Source organism: Pipistrellus kuhlii, unplaced genomic scaffold (genome assembly GCF_014108245.1).
Source record: "Pipistrellus kuhlii isolate mPipKuh1 unplaced genomic scaffold, mPipKuh1.p scaffold_m20_p_66, whole genome shotgun sequence".
Taxonomy (NCBI): domain Eukaryota; kingdom Metazoa; phylum Chordata; class Mammalia; order Chiroptera; family Vespertilionidae; genus Pipistrellus; species Pipistrellus kuhlii.
Window position 1 is genome coordinate 1094670 of NW_023425569.1, and position 18386 is coordinate 1113055.

Sequence of the window (18386 nt, forward strand, 5' to 3'; positions counted from 1 at the left end):
TGCTGTCTACAAGAGACCCACCTCAGAACTCACACAGGATGATAGTGAAAGGATGGAAAACACCGTTCCATGCAAATGGAAATGAAAAAAAAAAAAAAAAGCTGGATTATCAATACTCACATCCAACAAAATAAACTTTAAAATGAAGACCATCATAAGAGATAACAAAGGTCAATACATAATACTAAAGGGGTTAATCCAACAAGAGGATATATAACCCTGGTTATATGCACCCAATATAGGAATATATATATATATATATATATATATATATATATATATATATATATAAAACTGTAGAGGGCTTAAGGGAGAGATTGACAGCAGTATAGTCATAGTAGGGAACTTTAACACCCTGCTGACTTCATGAGATAGATTTTCCAGACAAAAAATTAACAAGGAAACAGTGACTCTAAAGGACACATTGGATCAGATCAATTTAATTGACATTTAAGGACCATTTCACCCCAGAGCTGCAGAATATATATTCTTCTCAAGTGCACAAGGGTCATTCACATAGATACACCATATTTTAGGAAACAAAGCAAGTCTCTATGAGTTCAAGAAGATTGAAATTATATCAAGCATCTTCTCAGATCACAACTGAATGGAATTAGAAATCAACTACAATAAAAATAACCCAAAACATTCAAACACATCAAGGCTAAATAGCATGTTATTAAACAAGTAGATGCCCAATGTATGAAGATTTGTGCAGAATGGGTTATCCTTACTCTGTAGCCTTCATTCCACCTGAAATCACCTTTTCATCTTCCCACACTGCCCACCCCTGGGCGCTGGGTGCCTGTGTATGCAAATTAACCAGCCATATTTGTTGGGTAATTTGCATACTCACTCCTGATTGGGTGATGGGCGTCATGAAGGTATGATCAATCTGCATCTTTCTCTTTTATTAGCGTAGATAAATGGGTTATCAATGAGATCAAGAAAGAAATAAAAATCTTCCTGGCAACAAATGAAAATGAACACACAACAACCCCAAATCTTTGGAACACAGCAGAGTTGTCCTGAGAGGGAAGTTCATAGCATTACAGGCTTACCTCAAAAAACAAGAAAAATTTATAATAAACTATTTAACCCTACAACTCATAGAATTGGAAAGAGAACAACAAGAAAAGCCTAGAGTAAGTAGAACAAAGAAAGTATTAAAGATTAGAGCAAAAATAAATGATATAGAGATTAAAAAAACAAAATAAAATATATGAAACCAAGAGATGCTTCTTTGAAAAGATATGACAAGATTGACGAATCTTTAGCCATACCCATCAAGAAACAAAGAAAGATGATGCAAGTAATTAAAGTCAGAAATGAAAGCAGTGAAGTAACAACTTTCATCACAGAAATACAAAGAATTGTAAGAAAATACTATGAACAACTATATGCCAACAAGCTGAAAAATGTGGATTAAATGGACAAATTCCTAGAAAAATACAATCTCCCAAAACTGAATCAGGGAGAATCAGAAAACCTGAATAGAACAATAACAATTGATGAAATTGAAGCAGTAATAAAGAGAAAACTCCCAGGAAACAAAAGTCCTGGTCCAGACAGCTTCACAGGGTGTTTTACCAACATTCAAAGAACTAACACCTACACTCAAACTGCTTCAGTAAATCCTGGAGGAAGGACACTTCCAAACTCTTTTTATGAGGCCAGCATTATCCTAATTCCAAAACCAGATAAAGACACTACAAAGAAAGAGAATTACAGGCTAATATCCCTGATGAACATAGATGCTAAAATCCTCAACAAAATATTAGCAAATCAGATCCAGCAACATATTAAAAATATCTAGATCATACATCATGACCAAATGGGATTTATTTCAGGGATGCAATGCTGGTACAATAGTCATAAATCAGTAAATGTGACACATCACATAAACAAATTGAATGACCAAAATTACAGGATCCATACCAATAGATACAGAAAAGGCATTTGACAAAATCCAACAGCATTTAAAAAAAACCCAAAAGCTCTCAGTAAAGTGGGAATAGAGGGGTCATATCTCAACATGGTAAAAGCCATATATGACAAATCTACAGCAAATATCATACTTAAAGGACAAAAACTAAAACCATTTCCCCTAAGAGCAGGAACCACTTTTACCACTTACTCAACATAGTACTGGAAGTCCTAGCCACAGCAATCAGACAAGAAGAAGAAATAAAAGGCATCCACATTGGAAAAGAGGAAGTAAAAATATCATTATTCATAGATGGCATGATATTGTACATAGAAAACCCTAAAGACTCCATGAAAAAACTTCCAGATTTAATAAGTGAATTTGGCAATGTAGCAGGATGCAAAATCAATGCCCCAAAATTGATGTCATTTTTATATACCGATAATTAATTCTCAGAAAGAGAAATGAAAAGAAAAAATACAACCCTATTTACTATTGCAACAAAAAAATTCAGATACTTAAGAATAAACTTAACCAAGGAGGTAGAAGACTTGTACTCAGAAAACTATAGGGCATTGGGGGGAAAAAAATAAAGAAAGAAATAGAGGACAATATAAACAAGTGAAAGAATATCCCATGTTCTTTGGGATGGTAGAATTAACATCATTAAAATGCCCGTTCTTCCCAATGCAATCCCTATTAAAATACCAACAGCATATTTCACAGATTTAGAACAAATACTTCAAAAATTTATATGAAAAAAAAGACCCCAAATATCTGCAGCAATCTTGAGAAAGAAGAGCAAAGTTGGAGGAATCACAATACCAGCTATGAAGTTCTACTACAAAGCCACTGTAATGAAAACAGCCTGGTACTGGCACAAGAACAGGCAAATAGATCAGTGGAGCAGAACAGAGACCCCTGAAATTAACCCAAGCCTTTACACTCCATTAATATTGGACAATAACGTACAATGGAATCAAGACAATCTCTTTAATAAAACTTGTTGGAAAAATTGGACAGCTACATGAAGAAAAAAAAAAAAAGAAAAGAAAGAAAGAAAGAAAAAAGAAACTAGACCACCAACTTACACCATATACAAGAATAAACTCAAAATGGATAACAGACTTAAATGTAAGTCATGACTGTCAAGGGTAGGGAGATCTGGGGGAGATAAGAGATCAACAGAAGGACTTTTATACATGCTTAAAAGTACAACCAATGGACACAAAACTCTGGGGAGGGAGGGTATGTAGGGGGGAAGCAATGTTAAAACATGCACACAGATAATAATTTAATAAAAAAAATGTAAGTCATAAAACCATACAAATCTTAGAAGAAAACATAAGCAGTAAAATATTGGACATCTCTCTTAGTGATATGTTTATGGACACAACTCCTATGGCAAAGGAAACTAAGGAAAAAATAAACGGGACTACATTAAAGTAAGCTCTGCATAGCAAAAGAAACCATCAACAAAATGAAAAGGAACCCCACTGTATGGGAGAACATATTTGGCAATGATACGTCTGTTACATGAAAATATATAAAGAATTCATACAACTTAACAAAAGGAAGACAAACATTATAATTAAAAATTGGGCAAAGGACCTAAATAGACACTTCTTCAAATAGGACATACAAATGGCCAGGAGACATGAAAAAATGCTCAAAGTCACCAATCATCAGAGAGATGCAAATAAAAATGAGATATCACTTCACACCTGTCAGAATGGCTCCATCAAGAAATCAGCAAAGGAAAAGTATGGTGAGGATGTGGAAAAAGGGAACCCTAGTACACTGCTGGTGGGAATGCAGACTGGTGCAGCCACTTAGAAAACAGTATGGAGCCGAAACCGGTTTGGCTCAATGGATAGAGCGTCGGCTTGGGGACTGAAAGGTCCTGGGTTCGATTCCGGTCAAGGGCATGTACCTTGGTTGCGGGCATATCCCCAGTAGGGGGTATGCAAGAGGCAGGTGATCGATGACTCTCTCTCATCGATGTTTCTAACTCTCTATCTCTCTCCCTTCCTCTCTGTACAAAATCAATAAAATATATTAAAAAGAAAAAAGAAAAAAAAAAAGAAAACAGTATGGAGTTTCCTCAAAAAAATAAATATGGAACTGCTATGTGACCAGTGACCCTACTTCTAGGAATATAACCTAAGAAACTCAAAACACCAATCAGAAAGAATGTGTGACCCCTATGTTCATAGCAGCACTATTTACTGTAGCTAGGATCTGGAAGCAGCCCCAGTGCCAATCAGCAGACGAGTGATGAAAAAGCTGTGGTACATTCACACCACGGAATACTATGCAGCAGTAAGAAAGAAGGATCTCTTACCCTTTGAGACAGCATGGAGCGACCTGGAGAGTATCATGCTAAGCAGAATAAACCAGCCAGAGAAAGACAAGTATCACATGATTTCACTCATTTGTGGACTCTAATGAACAAAATAATCTGAGGAAGAGAACAGTCAGAGACATAGAAGCATGGAACCAACTGCAGAATCTCAGAGGGAAGGCAGGGGAGGGTAGTGATCAACCAAATAACTGGTAGGATTTGGGAGAGGGGTTTGGGTGGAATACATACAGGGTGGGGCAAAAGTAGGTTTCTAGTTGTAAGTGAAACAGTTTATTCCTATATTATTTATTAACTAGAGGCTCAGTGCACAAATTCATGTACAGGTGGGAACCCTCTGCCTGGCCTGCCATGGGGGCGATTGGGGCCGGCTGGGGGAGGGACCGCAGGCGGAGCGGAGGTTGGTTGTGGGAATGCACTGACCACCAGGAGCAGCTCCTGCATTGAGCGTCTGCCCCCTGGTGGTCAGTGCACGTCATAGCGACTAGTCCTTTGGTCTTGGTTCTAGGCTTTTACATACTATATATATATATATATATATATATATATATATATATATATATATATATATATATATATATAATATATATACACATACAGATTACTGTATTATTTTCTGTTAGGTCGAGGCACGGGGGAAGCCCAGAGCGGATGCAAGCATCTGCAAGGTAGATGGTGACTGAGATAACTGGGCCTTCCTAGACCCCTGGCCCCAGGCAGGAATTCCACCCCTCTCATGCCCTCCGCCCTCCCCTCACCAAACAGCTGTATAAAAGAAGTACCTGTGCCCCCTTATGGAGGAACTTCCCTGGCCCGCCCTGGACCAGCGAGCTCTGCCGGGGAGCGCAGATTAAAACCTCCCCCTTTTAATCGCCTGGACTCTGTCTTGTTTTCTGCTTCGAGAACCTCTCATGTTCCATATGAACAACTGTAGCCTTACTTTTGCCCCAACCTGTATGTATGTATGTAGAATGCGCGCCAGTGGTCTGTTGGCAGAGTTGTTGGCAGTGACCTCATCTTCCCGTTAAACAGTGGTCATTAACCCTTTCTCTCCCTGCGAGCAGAGGAGACCCCCAGGGTATAGTGGGCAAAAGCCCCAAGGCCAGAACTCTGCCTCGTTTGTAAGATGGAATAATAATTCCATCATTATTGATAGGGTAATTGGTACAATAGTAACTATTACTTTGTTGATGCAGTTTATAGCAGCACCCACATCACAGGCTGCACGGAGACTGGGGCAGCGCTGAGCGGGGGGCCGGGCGGAGCACCGGCCATGCCGGCGGCTGTGAAGCGGCTCCAGCACCCGGGCCGCGCCCCGCTGGCAGGTTCGGTGCCCGGGCAGAAAGGGGAACTCGTCCGCGGCCCCCAGAGCACCGGGCGGGCGCCGGTGAGCGTGCCGCCCCGGGAGGCCGGGGTGGAGCCTCAGAGCGGGCGGAGGCGGCTCCGGGATCCCACCCGCACCGCCTCCGGAAAGCGCGGTGCCCGGCCACCCCGGCCCGCGGGGCGGCCCCGGGAGGGGAAGCGGCCCAGGCACCGCGTCCGCGCGGCCCGGGCGCCCCCGCCCGGGCTCCCGCCGGAGGGCCTTCGCCCGCGGCGTCCGCGGCGGAGCTGACCGCCCCCGCCGCCCCGCCCCGGCCGCGTCGCGTGGCTCCGCGCTCGCCCCGCCCCCGCGCGGTGTCCGCTCCGAGCGGCGCGAGCGGAGCGGCGGGGCCGGAGCGGCGCGGCCGGGGCGGCGGGCGCACGGAGCGGCGGGCTGAGCGCGGCGCCCGCGGCGGGCGGCGGCGCGATGGCGGAGATGGGCAGCAAGGGGGTGACGGCCGGGAAGTTCGCCAGCAACATGCAGAAGAAGCTCACGCGCGCGCAGGAGAAGGTGAGCGCGAGCGGCCCCCGCCCGGGCGGTCCCCGCCGGCGCCCGCGGCCTCCGGGGCGCGGAGGGGGCCCGCCGCGGCGCGGCCCTGGGCTCCCGGCCCGGCACCTGCCCGACCCCGCGGGCCCGAGCGGCGCCGCCCCTCCTCCGTGTCCTCCCGCCGTGTCCTCCGCACGCCGGCCCCGCGGCGGCCGGGTCCGGGAGCCGCCGAGCGGGGAGGGTGGCGCCCCGGTGGCCGGGCCGCGGGTCCTCCGGGCGGCGGCGGGGTTCCCGAGGCCCCTTCCCCGCGCTGCCCGCTGCCCGCCTCCCTCCGCCGCTCCGCGGTGCGGGCTGGGCTCCCCCGGCGCCCGCGGCCTGGGAGTTCCGGGGCCGGAGGGCTGCGCGGCCCCCGGGGGCTCCGCGTTTCCGGCGCCGGGAGGTGGCGGCCGGCGCGGGGCCGGGCGGGAGGGCGCGGAGGGCGCGGGGCCGGGCGGGAGCGGCGCGGACCCGGAGCCCCGGCGGGAGCGCGGCGGGCGGGGCGGACACGCGGGCGGCGGGGTCCGCTCGCTCGGCCCGGGGCCGGCGCCCCTGGCTCCGGTCGGTCCGGGCCCCCCCGCCCCCGGACTGTGCAACGTGAGACGCGGGCGGGGTGCTCCGCGGGGGAGGGGGCCGCCTGGCCTCCGCCTCCGGGTTGACTGTTCTTAGGGAATGCCCGGCCGCGGCGCCGGCGGGCCCCTAAGGATTGAGCCAAGGAGCGACGGCGATGGAGGGTGCGGGTGAGGGCCCCGGTCCCCGGGCCGGCCGAGGAGTGGGCGGCGGTGGAGCGGCCCTCCCTGCGGAGCCGGCGGCCCAGCTGTCCCCCCCCCCCCTGCGGGGCGGGAGGGGATTAGGGCCCTATAGATAGCCGGGCCGCGGCTCCGGGCCCAGGTGGGGGAGGGCTCCTCTGCGCCCAGGAGCCCGGTGCCGGGAGCGGCTCGGCCCCAGCCTGCTCCCTGGTGAAAGAGGAGCCCTCAGGGCTGAGGCCGTCCAGCCCCTCCTGCGGCCCTCGCCCTCCTGCTGTGTCCCTTCGCCTGGCTGCCTTGTCATGCGGCCGCATCCTCCCCATTCTGGGGCAGTAGGCCTGGACTGCCCCTCCATGCAAGTGCCAATGTCATCACTGACCCCGCGGCGCTGCCGCTGCCGCCTCCTTAGCCCGTTTTGTGGCCACAGGCAGTGGCTGACAGCTGGTCAGCTGCGGGTGCTGCCTCGCACCAGGGCCGGCCACCCGAGCCGGCTGCAGGGGACTGAGCAGCTTCGTGCTGCCGATAGGGACCCATCAGAAGCCCCAGCGGCACAGCAGGCCTCCCTGTGTCTCAGAAAGCAGCCCTCCTGTCCACGGCCCTGTGGGAGCCGCTGGGTACCCCTCCCCACGAAGCCTGATGGCTCAGCCCACGGAACCTCTCCCTCCTGCTCCGGGCCGCACAGCCTGAGTGCCAGGACCTGCGGCCTGCCAGCACCTTCTGCCGGCGACAGCACCACCTCTAGCTCATGTGGCCAGTGGTCTCACAGGTCCCCCACCCGCCCACCTGCCTCTGCCAAGTCAGTGGGAAAGTGGTGACTCCCGCTGTCCAGTCTCCGAGGAGGCACTTCCTGAGCAGGCCAGGCTGGTCGTTCCCAGCCGCCCCTCCCAGAGGGCCACGGGTGGTCAGCAGAGCTTGCCCCCTGGTAGCTGTGTCTCTCCAGGGTCCTGGCCTGGCCAACCCCTCGGCCAGCCTGCCTCCACGCTGCCTCCTGAGGGACGAGGGACGGAGGACAGGCCTTCAAGGTCCCTGCCGGCGCTGAGTGGCTGTTTATGAGCAAATGAGGACGTTTAGTGGCTGGCGTGGGAGCCTTGCGCTGGCTTGAGGGTGGGCTGGGCTGTCCCAGCTGGCCATGTGTCCTGTGCCTGCCTGGTGAGCCGGAGCGGCTGGGGCAGGGTGCGTGGTCTGCTGGCGCAGAGGTGTGGCTGTAAGGTCCTGGGGCCTGGGGCCTGGGTGCCGGGAGAACAGGAGGAGGCATGGAGACGGTTGCCAGGGTCTGCCAGCATGGTGCCACGGCTGCTCACCCCAGCCCCGCTGCCCAGAGCTCAGGCCGGGCACCATGAGGTCATCTTCCCTTTGTGGTGGCTTCCTGGACCCTCTAAAGGACAGTGCCCGTTTGGGCTCAGGAGGGCGGCTGGACGGAGCTAATTCCGTTCGGGTGGGGCTGGGTCAGATGACAGGATTAGAGGTTGTGGAGCTGGGCCCCTTGGGGGAGGGGTCAGTTGGGGAGAAGGGACAGCTGGGGCAGGCTGGAATCTGGCCTGCTCCTCCCTGAGGTCCGTGCCAGGAGCCCTCCTCGGGGTGCCTGCGGGAGGCTGGCCTTGCGCGGGGGCGGCGGGGTGGGGAGGGGCAGCCCGGACAGAGAGCCGGGCCTGCGGGAGCAGGTGCTCACGAGAGGGAAGGTGCAACGGCGGCTATTTATAGCCCTGACACTCGGCCAGGCGGGCACCGCTCATCTGCTGCTCCCCCCCCCCCCCCCCCCCAACATCCATTTTGGCCTCCTCAGGAGGAATCGGGCCTTCACAACCAGTCCTTGTCCGCACAGCAGCCTCCATACACCCAGGAGCAGGCGCTGGGGGCAGGGAGCCCACCCAGGTCGCTGGGAGCGCCTCTGACACCCCAGGTCTTCCCGGACCCCCTTCCCAGGCCCATCCACACACATTCCTCTTCGCCCACTTTCTCCCTCTCCCTTTCCCCTTGGCGTCCATCTCTCTGTTCTCGAATGTCTGAGGACTCTTCCTGCTCCTTCCGCTCACCAGCTAGCTACCCACCGCTCTCTCCCCCCTTCCTTGCTTGCTAGCTCGTGCTCTCTCTCGAGAATGTCCCAAGCTCTTGCTGAGCTTGTACCGGTTTTCCTGAGCCTCTGGATATCAGGCCAGAGCAGTTTCTCCCGGAGCTCAAGCTGCTGTGCACGGAGCTCCTGCCGGCATCTCGGTGGCCGGGGGATGTGTGGGCAGCCCAGTGGGCCCGGCTGGGCCGAGTCTCGCTGAGTAGATCGCTGGCCCATGGGGGCTGTGTGAGGGAGGCTGCTGCCTGGGCATGCGGGGAGGTGAGTGCATGGCGCCTGGGATGCAGAGGCTGTTCCAGGAGGGACAGGAATGGGCCGCAGGGGGTGGGGTGAGGACTGCAGGCTGCCGGGCACCTGAAGAGAAGGTGGGTGTGTGGTGAGTCCAGAGTGGGAGGGGGCAGCAGATTGGGGCCGGCTGTGCCCTGGTCTATGCCTTTCCTCGGAGCTTGAATTCAGGGGTATCTTGTACTCTGTGGGCTCCGGAGAAGACGAGGCCTGCACTCCAGCATTTTAACCCACAAGCCCCTTCTACCTCCCTCTCCGCCCCTGGCCCGGCCGGCCCCACACCGCAGGAAGTTGTCTGCGCTGGACAATGGGAGAGGATGCTCTGCCCTTCCCTCCTTCACCTGAGACTGGCCTCCATGGCTCTTTCTCCAGAAGGTTCTAGCATTCCTGTCCTCCTCTTGGTGTCAGGCCTCTGTCTCGCCAAAGGAGAAGAGTGCCTGTGAGGGCTTGGCAGGCAGGCGGGCGTGGGCCAGTCACAGAACCCCCGAGCCAGTGTCTTTATGTATATAGAACAAGCTTGTCATACTCAAAGGCTGCCCCGGGCCAAATAAACAAGATTTAAGTGTATGTGGCTGCAAACACAGAAGCTTTAATTTTCATAGAAATATAGATTTATTTCGATAGAGATAAGCTGAATACAAATGGCTGAAATAAATGAGTCACCGTTAACATAAAATAATAGAACCTTTTAATAAAAATTAATATTATTTCTTGAACATTAGCTTACCAGACACTGAATAACTGCACAAATTAATAAGCGTAATGCAAATAAACCCCTTTTTCTTGTTCTCCGATAGTGAAATATTTCCTGTTGTGCACACCAAACAAGTCAGTCCAAGATTAATGACGTGGCCATCAGCTGCTAAAATATTCGCTGCTGGTGTTGGTGGAGAAAAATGGTGCATTTACATGTAAGGCAAACAAACGACACAATTATAGTAACGAGACATTAGTGAGCGTTGTAGTTCGTTATTAGTAATCCTATCTAATAAAAGAGCAATATGCAAATGAACCATCATTCCGCTACATCCACAAGCCACACCCACAAACCAATCAGAGCAAGTATGCAAATTAACCTAACCAAGATGGCTGAACGAGCTTGTGTTTCCCTGGCAATGGAGGAAGCCAAGCTTTCCGCCTGCCCTTGCAGGCCTAGGCCTCCACTCAAGGCTATAAAGTTTCAATTGTAGAAGGTAAATAAATTCCAACAGAAACTGAGCGAGCAGGAGGCTTGGCTCCACTCTAGGCTACAAAGTTTTAATTATAGAAGATAAATAAACCCCAGATACCAGGGTCTCTGCTTAAGTGGGGGGGGGGGGCCTGGCTAGCCTGCAAACCACCATAGGCCCCTCGCCTAGGCCGCCCCACATCCCAAGGGAACCCCCACCCTGATCCAGGACACCCTTCCGCTGGCCCCCACCCATGCACCAGGCCTCTATCATATCTAATAAAAGAGTAATCTGCAGATTGACCATCACTCTAACACACAAGTTGGCTGCCACAAGATGGCCAGCAGGGGAGGGCAGTTGGGAGAGACCAGGCCGGAAGAGGAGGGAAGTTGGAGGTGACCGGGCTTGCAGGGAAGGGCAGTTGGGGTGGGGGCAGGGCTACAGGGGAGAGCAGTTGGGGGGACCTGGCCTTTAGGAGAGGGCAGTTAGGGATGACCAGGCCTGCAGGGGAGGGCAGTTAGGGGCAAACAGGCTGGCAAGGGAGTGCTTAGGATGTGATCAGGCTGGCAGGGGATTGCTTAGGGCACATGTGTCAAACACAAGGCCCGCGGGCCAAATCCATCCCGCCAGGCCTTGCAATGTGGCCTGCACCGCGCTGTCATCACTGCACTCCGCTGCGTTTCCATCACAATGACAGTTTATGACTGTTCAGTAAACCATTCGGCCCGCGATTTAGGCTGGATTTTAGATTTTGGCCCCTTCTCTGATTGAGTTTGACACCCCTAGCTTAGGGTGTGATCAGGCTGGCAGGGGAGTGGTTAGGGTTGATCAGGCTGGCAGGCAGAAGTGGTTAAGGGCAACCAGGAAAGCAGGCAGGCGAGCAGTTGGGAGCCAGCTGTCCTCCATTGTGAGAGGGATGTCTGACCGCCCGTTTATAAATGGGCAGTTGGACATCCTCCGAGGGGTTCCAGATTGGAGAGGGTGCTGGCTGGGCTGAGGGACCACCCTCCCCGCCCCCCCCCCCCTTGTGCACAAATTTTGTGCACCGGTCCTCTAGTTACGAATAACAGGATATTGTAAATACTAAGTTTTGAAATTTTTGTTAAAACGTTTCTTACGTATTGGCTGGGCCGTGAGTTCGACATGCTTGGTGTAGCGGATGGGTAAGAATCGTGGAGTAAAGCCTCGAACAAGTGCCCAGGCACAGCAGGTGCTCACTAAATGCCGGCTCGGGCCTGGAGCTGCCCCTCCGCACAGGTGTTCCGGGCCCCTGGGTGGGCCAGTGGCTCCGTCCCAGGCCTCAGCGGACAGCTGACCCCTGCGGAGCCCTTGGCGAATAAGGGCTCAGGTGTTGCCTCGTCCCAGAAGTTAGTGTGTATGCGTGTGTGTGTTCATGTGCCCGTGTGGCAGGGCAGCCCGAAGCAGGGAGGGAATCCAGCTGCTCTGGGTGATCTTGACTTGGCTGCACATAAATTGTGGGCCTGGACCACGTTCCCCTCCGCTGGGGGTACTGCTGCTTATCGGTTCGTTTCCCCTTGAAGCCCTGGGTGGGGGCACTGTTTTAGGGTGGGCGTACCAGCCAAGCAAAACCAAGCCTTCACTCCAGGAGCTGATGCTCTGGCTGCAGAGGCAGCGGGGCGGGGCTGCTTTCCCCAGGAACCGCTCAGCTCAGGCTTTCCCGGGGCCCGGGCAGTGCACGTGGTCCTCAGGCAGAGATTGGAGGAGAGGATGTGGAGCTGCTTCCTGTGGTGTCACGTGGTCTGAGCTGCCTCTTGGGCACGCCCGCCTTTGGGATGAAGCGGGAAGGGAAAGGGAGAGGGCAGCTCTCGCCGGGGCAGGGGCCGCCCGGCAGCACCGCAGGTGGGCAGGCCCCTCGGCCCCGGAGCTCTGGGCGTGGGTCCCTCCCTCCAGTCTGCACCCAGGGACCCTCGCGCCGACCTCTCTGAGCCTCAGTTGCCGTGTCTGAAGCAGGTGGTGTGTGCCCCAGAGCACAAGGAAGCGTTCGACAGATTCCGTGGACGCGAGCAGCGGGCAGGCCCGGGTCTCCTGAGGAGCAGCTCAGCCTCCCCGGAGGGCCCTCTCCCGAAGAGGCCCCGTGGTTCTGGCCGGGCAGGGAGGGTGGGTCCCGAAGGGAAAGGCCGGTCCTTCCTGCCCGGGGCCTTGGTTAAATGTTAACTAACAGAGAGAGCTGCGTCCGGGTGCTGGGTGAAGAGTCTCATCCTGCCTGCAGCCTAGTGAGGTCGCTGAGATTCCCATTCAGCAGATGGAGAAGCTGAGGCTCAGAGCAGTGGAGTGACTTGCCCGTGGGCTCTCTTGGTCTGCTGTCCGGGTTGCTTGGGGACAATCAAATTAGAAGAGTGAGGCCCTCCTGACCAGGAAGGCTATCGGTTAGGGGGCCATTTAACAGATCTTGGTCCCCAAGACCTCTCTTTCCTATTAAGTGAGATTTGGGGCCCCAAGTCCCCCCTGATCCTCACCCAGCATCTAGGCTTAAGTGTTGGGATGTGACCTTTCCCCTTTCAGGACGTGTTGTAGGCTCTGGGGCCAAGGGAGGGCCTGGGGTTTCCTGATGCAAATCTAGGACAGGTATTCCCGCATGGAAATGAGGCCATGTGGTGTGCGTGTGTTTCCCAAGGTAAAAGCAGCAATCAGTTTATCCTGTGTAATAAAAGGCTAATATGCAAATTGTCCCCTCCACCAGGAGTTCGACCAGGGGGCAGGGCCTGCAGCTCCTCCCCTCCCCCTTCCACCCTTAACTTTCCCGCTGGCCTGGCCCAGCCCAGTGGCCCTGTGGGGTGGGCTGGCCAGACCCCACCTGTGCACGGATTCATGCACTGGGCCTCTATTCAATATAAAAGAACACCCTTTATTCTGAGATTATATCTGTTTACTTCTGTCTAAACGTTTCTTTGGTTAAATGATGGTAATACTAGTTGTTTCTTAATGTTATTGGGGAGGAAATAGCCCTGCTGCTGATCACACATACACACACACACACACACACACACACATGCACACGCACACAGACACACGCACACACAGAGACACACGCACGCGCGCACGCACTCGCACACACACACAGACACGCACATGCACATGCACACAGACACACGCACACACAGACACGCACACACGCACATGCACATGCACACACACAGACACACACATGCACATGCACACGCACACAGACACGCGCACACACACACGCACTCGCACACAGACACGCGCACACACACACGCACATGCACACGCACACAGACACGCGCACATGCGCACATACACACACACGCACATGCACACGCACACAGACGCGCGCACACACACACATGCACACGCACATGCACATGCACACAGACACGCGCGCACACACACGCACATGCACACGCACACAGACACGCGCACACGCGCACATACACGCACACACACATGCACACACACAGACACGCGCACATGCACACGCACACAGACGCACACACACACATGCACACGCACATGCACATGCACACAGACACGCACGCACACACACACACGCACACGCACGCACGCACGCGCACACACACACAGACACACGCACACACACAGACCCCCACACACACACACGCACATGCACACGCACACAGACACGCGCACACACACACGCACACGCACGCACGCACGCGCACACACTCACACAGACACACGGAGGCTTTTCCAGAGTGGAGTCAGGAAGTCTGGGCCTGCTGCTCCGGGAGCGTGGCCCTGTGGCGGGGAGCAGCTCTCCCGGCCCAGGCTGGAGGCAGGCACCTGGAATTCCTGCTCCAGGAAGCCGGTCCTGCCTCCGCCAGGTGCCCAGTGTCCCCAGCAGGCACATGCGTGCTCGGGCACACCTGCTGCGCAGAGGCACGTCTTCAGGTGCCAGGGAGGGCTGAGGCTGCAGGAGTTCAGCCTTCAGAGAGCAGAGGCGGCAGCGGGGGGGCAGCCCTGGTACCAGATGGAGGGCCCCCGTCCCACCGCAGCCGCTCAGGGCACCCAGGTACCCTGCACACACCTCCTCCGCATAGTGTGCTTGCTTGAGCCAGGGCAGCCCTGTTGGACCCAGAAATGGGGTTTCCAGGAATGGGCTGGGCCCCCCAGGCGGTCCTGCCTGGCTTTAGGCCGCAGCCTGGGGCTCCTCCAGCCTGAGGAAGCTCGGAGGGGACTGGTGCGGGCCACTGCTGCCCGGCTGGCTGGGCCTGGGACTTGCGGTCAGGTTAGCCTCACCCCCTTCCACTCGTTGCTGGGCCTCCGCGCTCTCTTCCGGGACATCCCTTTCACCCAGGGTTCTGGCTCCGGCCCCAGCGCCCCTGCAGATGGGGCCCAGGCCGGAGTGGGAGCCTGGCCGTGGGCCGCCCTCTGGGCACGCAGAGCTGTCCATGGTGCCCTGGACGTGGGCATCGTGTTGGGGCAGGGCTCTGCTCTCAGCACCCTGAGCCCCACCCCGTCCGCCCGTGCCGCCAGGCTGTGGATGAGAGGGTGGCACTGGCAGTGGGGTCACGGCCTCGGTCCCCGCGCCTGCTCCCACCTCGCGCTAGGCCAGGGAGCTTCCGCGTCTCCATCTGCAGCGCGAGGTCACGGGCAGTGGGGCACCGAGCCTGCGTCGGGGCCTGGGGCGTGGGGTGGCTCCGGGCTGCGGCCACAGCGGCTGTGGGGCTGCTTCCAAGGAGCCTTTGGGCCTCTCGTAGGCCACGGGGCTGGCTCCTGGCTGAGCCACCCCGCCTCTTACCCCAATCATCTGCGGGGCGGGGTGACTGCCATGCCAGCACCGTCCTCCACCGCAGCCTGCCGGGGGGGGGGGGGGGTGGCGAAGGGGGAGCAGGAGGCGAGGGGCTGAGGGTGCTGAGAACAGAGACCCTGCCCCCACACTGCACCCAGCCCGGCACTGGGCGGGTAGGACAAGGGCACTAGGGCCCTGAAGAGCTGCCCATCGTCCTGGGCAGCCAAGAAGGCTTCCCAGGAGACGTGACCCCTGGCTGGGTTTGAAGGGCAAGGAGGTAGGCTGTGGGGCGGGAGGTTTGTTCTGGAAGCCGTCCGGGCGCTGGAGTGTGTGAGGGGGAGGGGCCAGGCCCTGGAGGGCAGAGGGACCAGCGGCTCTGCCCAGATGCCATCCGCCCAGCCTGCTCGCCTTCCTCTCTCAGTTTGCCCGGCCATGTCCGTCTCCCATCTCCCGGTCTGGCTCCCTGGGATCCCGCCTCGTGTCCTGGGCCGCGGGAACCCCGGCTTTCTGAGGATGGGGCTGGGTGAGCGGAGGCCCGAGCCCCCTGGCAGCTTAGAATGCAGCCTGTCCAGGGAGGCATGGTCTGGGGAGGGCTGCTGCCCCCATTTACCCTTCAGGGCGGGGTCCTGGGCGGGTGGCCTGTGCCCTCGCCTTGCTGCCCCTGCCCCCTTGTGTGGACACCTGCCCCCTTGCCTGGGCCCCAGGTGACACGGGCGCAGCGACACGCCGAGCTCGGAGGCTTCAGAGCTGGGGCGGATGGCCAGTTCCCCCTTCCACGCAGCCCTGGAGGCCAGGCGCGGACAGAGGCTGTCCTGGGCCAGAGCGGGAGGCTCTCGAGGCGGGCTGCGGACGCCATGCTGTCGGTGCAGACCCCTGGGTGGGAAGGACCTCAGTAGGCATGTGAGGAGGGTGAGGGAGAGGGTGAGGCTGCTGGCGCGGTCAGGGCTCCCACCCCCTGTGGCTGGGGTGCTGGGACGGGCCGTGGGGCCGGGCGGGACGGCCCAGGAAAGCCTTTGCGGCCTGGCCCCTTCCCAGCAGCTGCTGCTGCTTTTTTTGGACCCTGTGCTCAGTGCGGCCCCTCCCCGGACGGGGCCACATGCCTGGGCCTGGGCCCGCCCTGGGCACTGGGCACAGGCCTGGCGCAGGGCGAGAGGCTGGGAGACCCAAGGGGACCCTGCTTCCTCCACCCTGTCTGCCGGGGCTCCCCAGCCCGTGAGCGCTGTCTCGGGGCCCGGCCGGGGCGGGGCGGGGCGCGAGGTGGGCACCCCAGGCCGGGCAGGGTGAGAGGGAGGGAGAAGACGGGTTTGTGTGGGAGGACAGACCCAGCAGAGGAAGAGCAGGTGCCAGTGACCGCCTGCCCGCTTTGGGGCCTGGGCAGCCACGCCTCCCGGGCCCGTTTCGTGCTCTCCCGTGGGGGGCGCTCCTGCCAGAGGCGGTGGGCGTGGGCGGTGTCTGCCCTCGGCCATCTTGGGGAAGCCCCGAGAGCCCACGTCGTGAGCAGCTGCCTGTGTCTTGAGCCATTTGTCTTCGCCCGAGACCGGGCTCCTGAGCTGCAGGGCCCCCCTTGCCCTGTACCACTGGGAAGCCTGCTCCGGAGCCGGTGCCCGCCCCGGGTGGAATGGGGCGGAGGGCGCAAGGCTGGGGGGGGAGGGGGGCTGTGGTTGAGAGGCCAGAAGAGGGAGGGAGCTAGGACAGAGGAGAGGTCTCCTGCCATTCACTCACTCACTCACTCGTTCGTTCACGGGCCTATGTGTAGAAGGGCCCAGGTTCGAGAGACGTGGGTGTGTGTGGGGAGCGGGAGCCGGGGCTGCCTGTGCGGATGTGAGTGTGCCTGTGGCCAGGTCCGGCTGGGCCGGAGGGTGGGGGGTGGGGGGACGACACATCTACACGCCCTGTCACTGCCCGAGGACCCCACGCCCGCCCTCCCCAGGTGGCCGCCGGGCCTGGGGCCTAGCGGCGCTGGCTGGGCCCTTTGACAGCGGAGAGCACTGGGTGCGAAGCCCTGGGGTTCCCTGCCTTCGGTCCGAGGAGGCCCGAGCTGGCCTGCCCGAGCGGCCTCCGCATCCCTCAGCTGGGATGGCGGGGTCAGTGACACGTGACTGTTCAGGTGCAGATGTGCTGCTTCAGTGTTTCCCAATGAAAACGGGGGCTCCCTCGGTGGGCACACTCCGGGGGGTGTGTGTGTGTGTGTGTGGTGGGCACACTTGGGTGCCCTAGGAACTGGCACACTGGAGGGGAGGGTGGTCCTAGAGCTGGCCCCTCAGAGTTGGGGTCCCCCAAAGACTCCGTGAGGGGGGGGGGCGCAGGACGGAGCTGGCTCAGCCCCAGGGAGCCTCAGAGAGAGGGAGCACCGGTTCCCCAGTCCCCTCCCCCAGAGGAAGCGTTGGGGGCCTGGGAGTCTTGTGACTTAAACCAAGAAAAAGAATCACAATTAATTGGATGCATTTGCTGAACCTGGGACAGGACCCAAATGTTTTTCTGAAACGCACGCTAAGCCAGGAGCTGATTTAGTTTTTACCGCCCCCCTCCGCCCCCGCCCCCCGGGGACGCAGGCCTGGCGGTCTCCCCCGAGCCTGGCCTCTGCTGGGCGGACGGAGGCCTGGAGGAGGCCTCGCCAGGCAGCCCTCGCCCGTTCTGGGGTGCCGAGCACCGCCCTGGGTCTGGCGGCCTGGGGGGGCCCTGCCCTGGGGTCTGGGCCTGGCCCACTGGCCCGGCACCGGGAGCTGCCCGAGGGCGGTGAGTGCAGGGCCTGCGGGAGAGCAGCCTGAGGCCAGTGTCCGCTTTTCTGCCTCCCCGCTCTGCCCTCCCCGCCTCCCCGCTCTGCCCTCCCCGCCTCCCCGCTCTGCCCTCCCCGCCTCCCCGCTCTGCCCTCCCCGCCTCCCCGCTCTGCCCTCCCCGTCTCCCTGCTCTGCCCCAAGAGACTATGGGAGGCCGCCCCACAGTCGGCCACCAGCGCTGGGCCCCTGAGCGGCGAGGGGAGGAGGCCTGGCGGCGTGGGCTCTGGCCACAGTGGGTGCAGGGCCAGCAGGAGGAGCCCAGGAAGCCCGTCCTGCGCCCCCCCCGCCCCCCAGGGCTGGGGCTGCCACATGACTCCCCTAGTGGGTTCGTGGTCCCCTCTTGCTCCATATCCCCCAACCTTGACCCTTGACCTGATAGTGGAACAAACACCCCCTCCTCTTCCAGTCCCTTCCCACCATCCTCCTCCTCATCTCCGGTGA

At 57.4% G+C, this 18386-nt stretch overlaps 1 protein-coding gene across 23 annotated transcripts in view; it reads left to right on the forward strand.

Moving 5' to 3' along the window:
- The first annotated feature begins 5982 nt into the window (after positions 1–5982).
- Positions 5983–18386, forward strand: part of BIN1 (bridging integrator 1) — a 56255-nt gene continuing 43851 nt past the window's right edge. For 7 of the 23 annotated variants that reach the window (XM_036420336.2, XM_045575113.1, XM_036420340.2 and 4 more), the window contains exon 1: positions 5992–6159. In XM_036420336.2, the coding sequence (XP_036276229.1) occupies positions 6076–6159 (84 nt within the window). In that variant the 5' untranslated portion in view covers positions 5992–6075. Of the gene's footprint in view, positions 6160–18386 lie in introns of all 23 variants that reach the window. The other 16 variants (XM_036420344.2, XM_036420346.2, XM_036420355.2 and 13 more) reach the window with 7 other exon arrangements.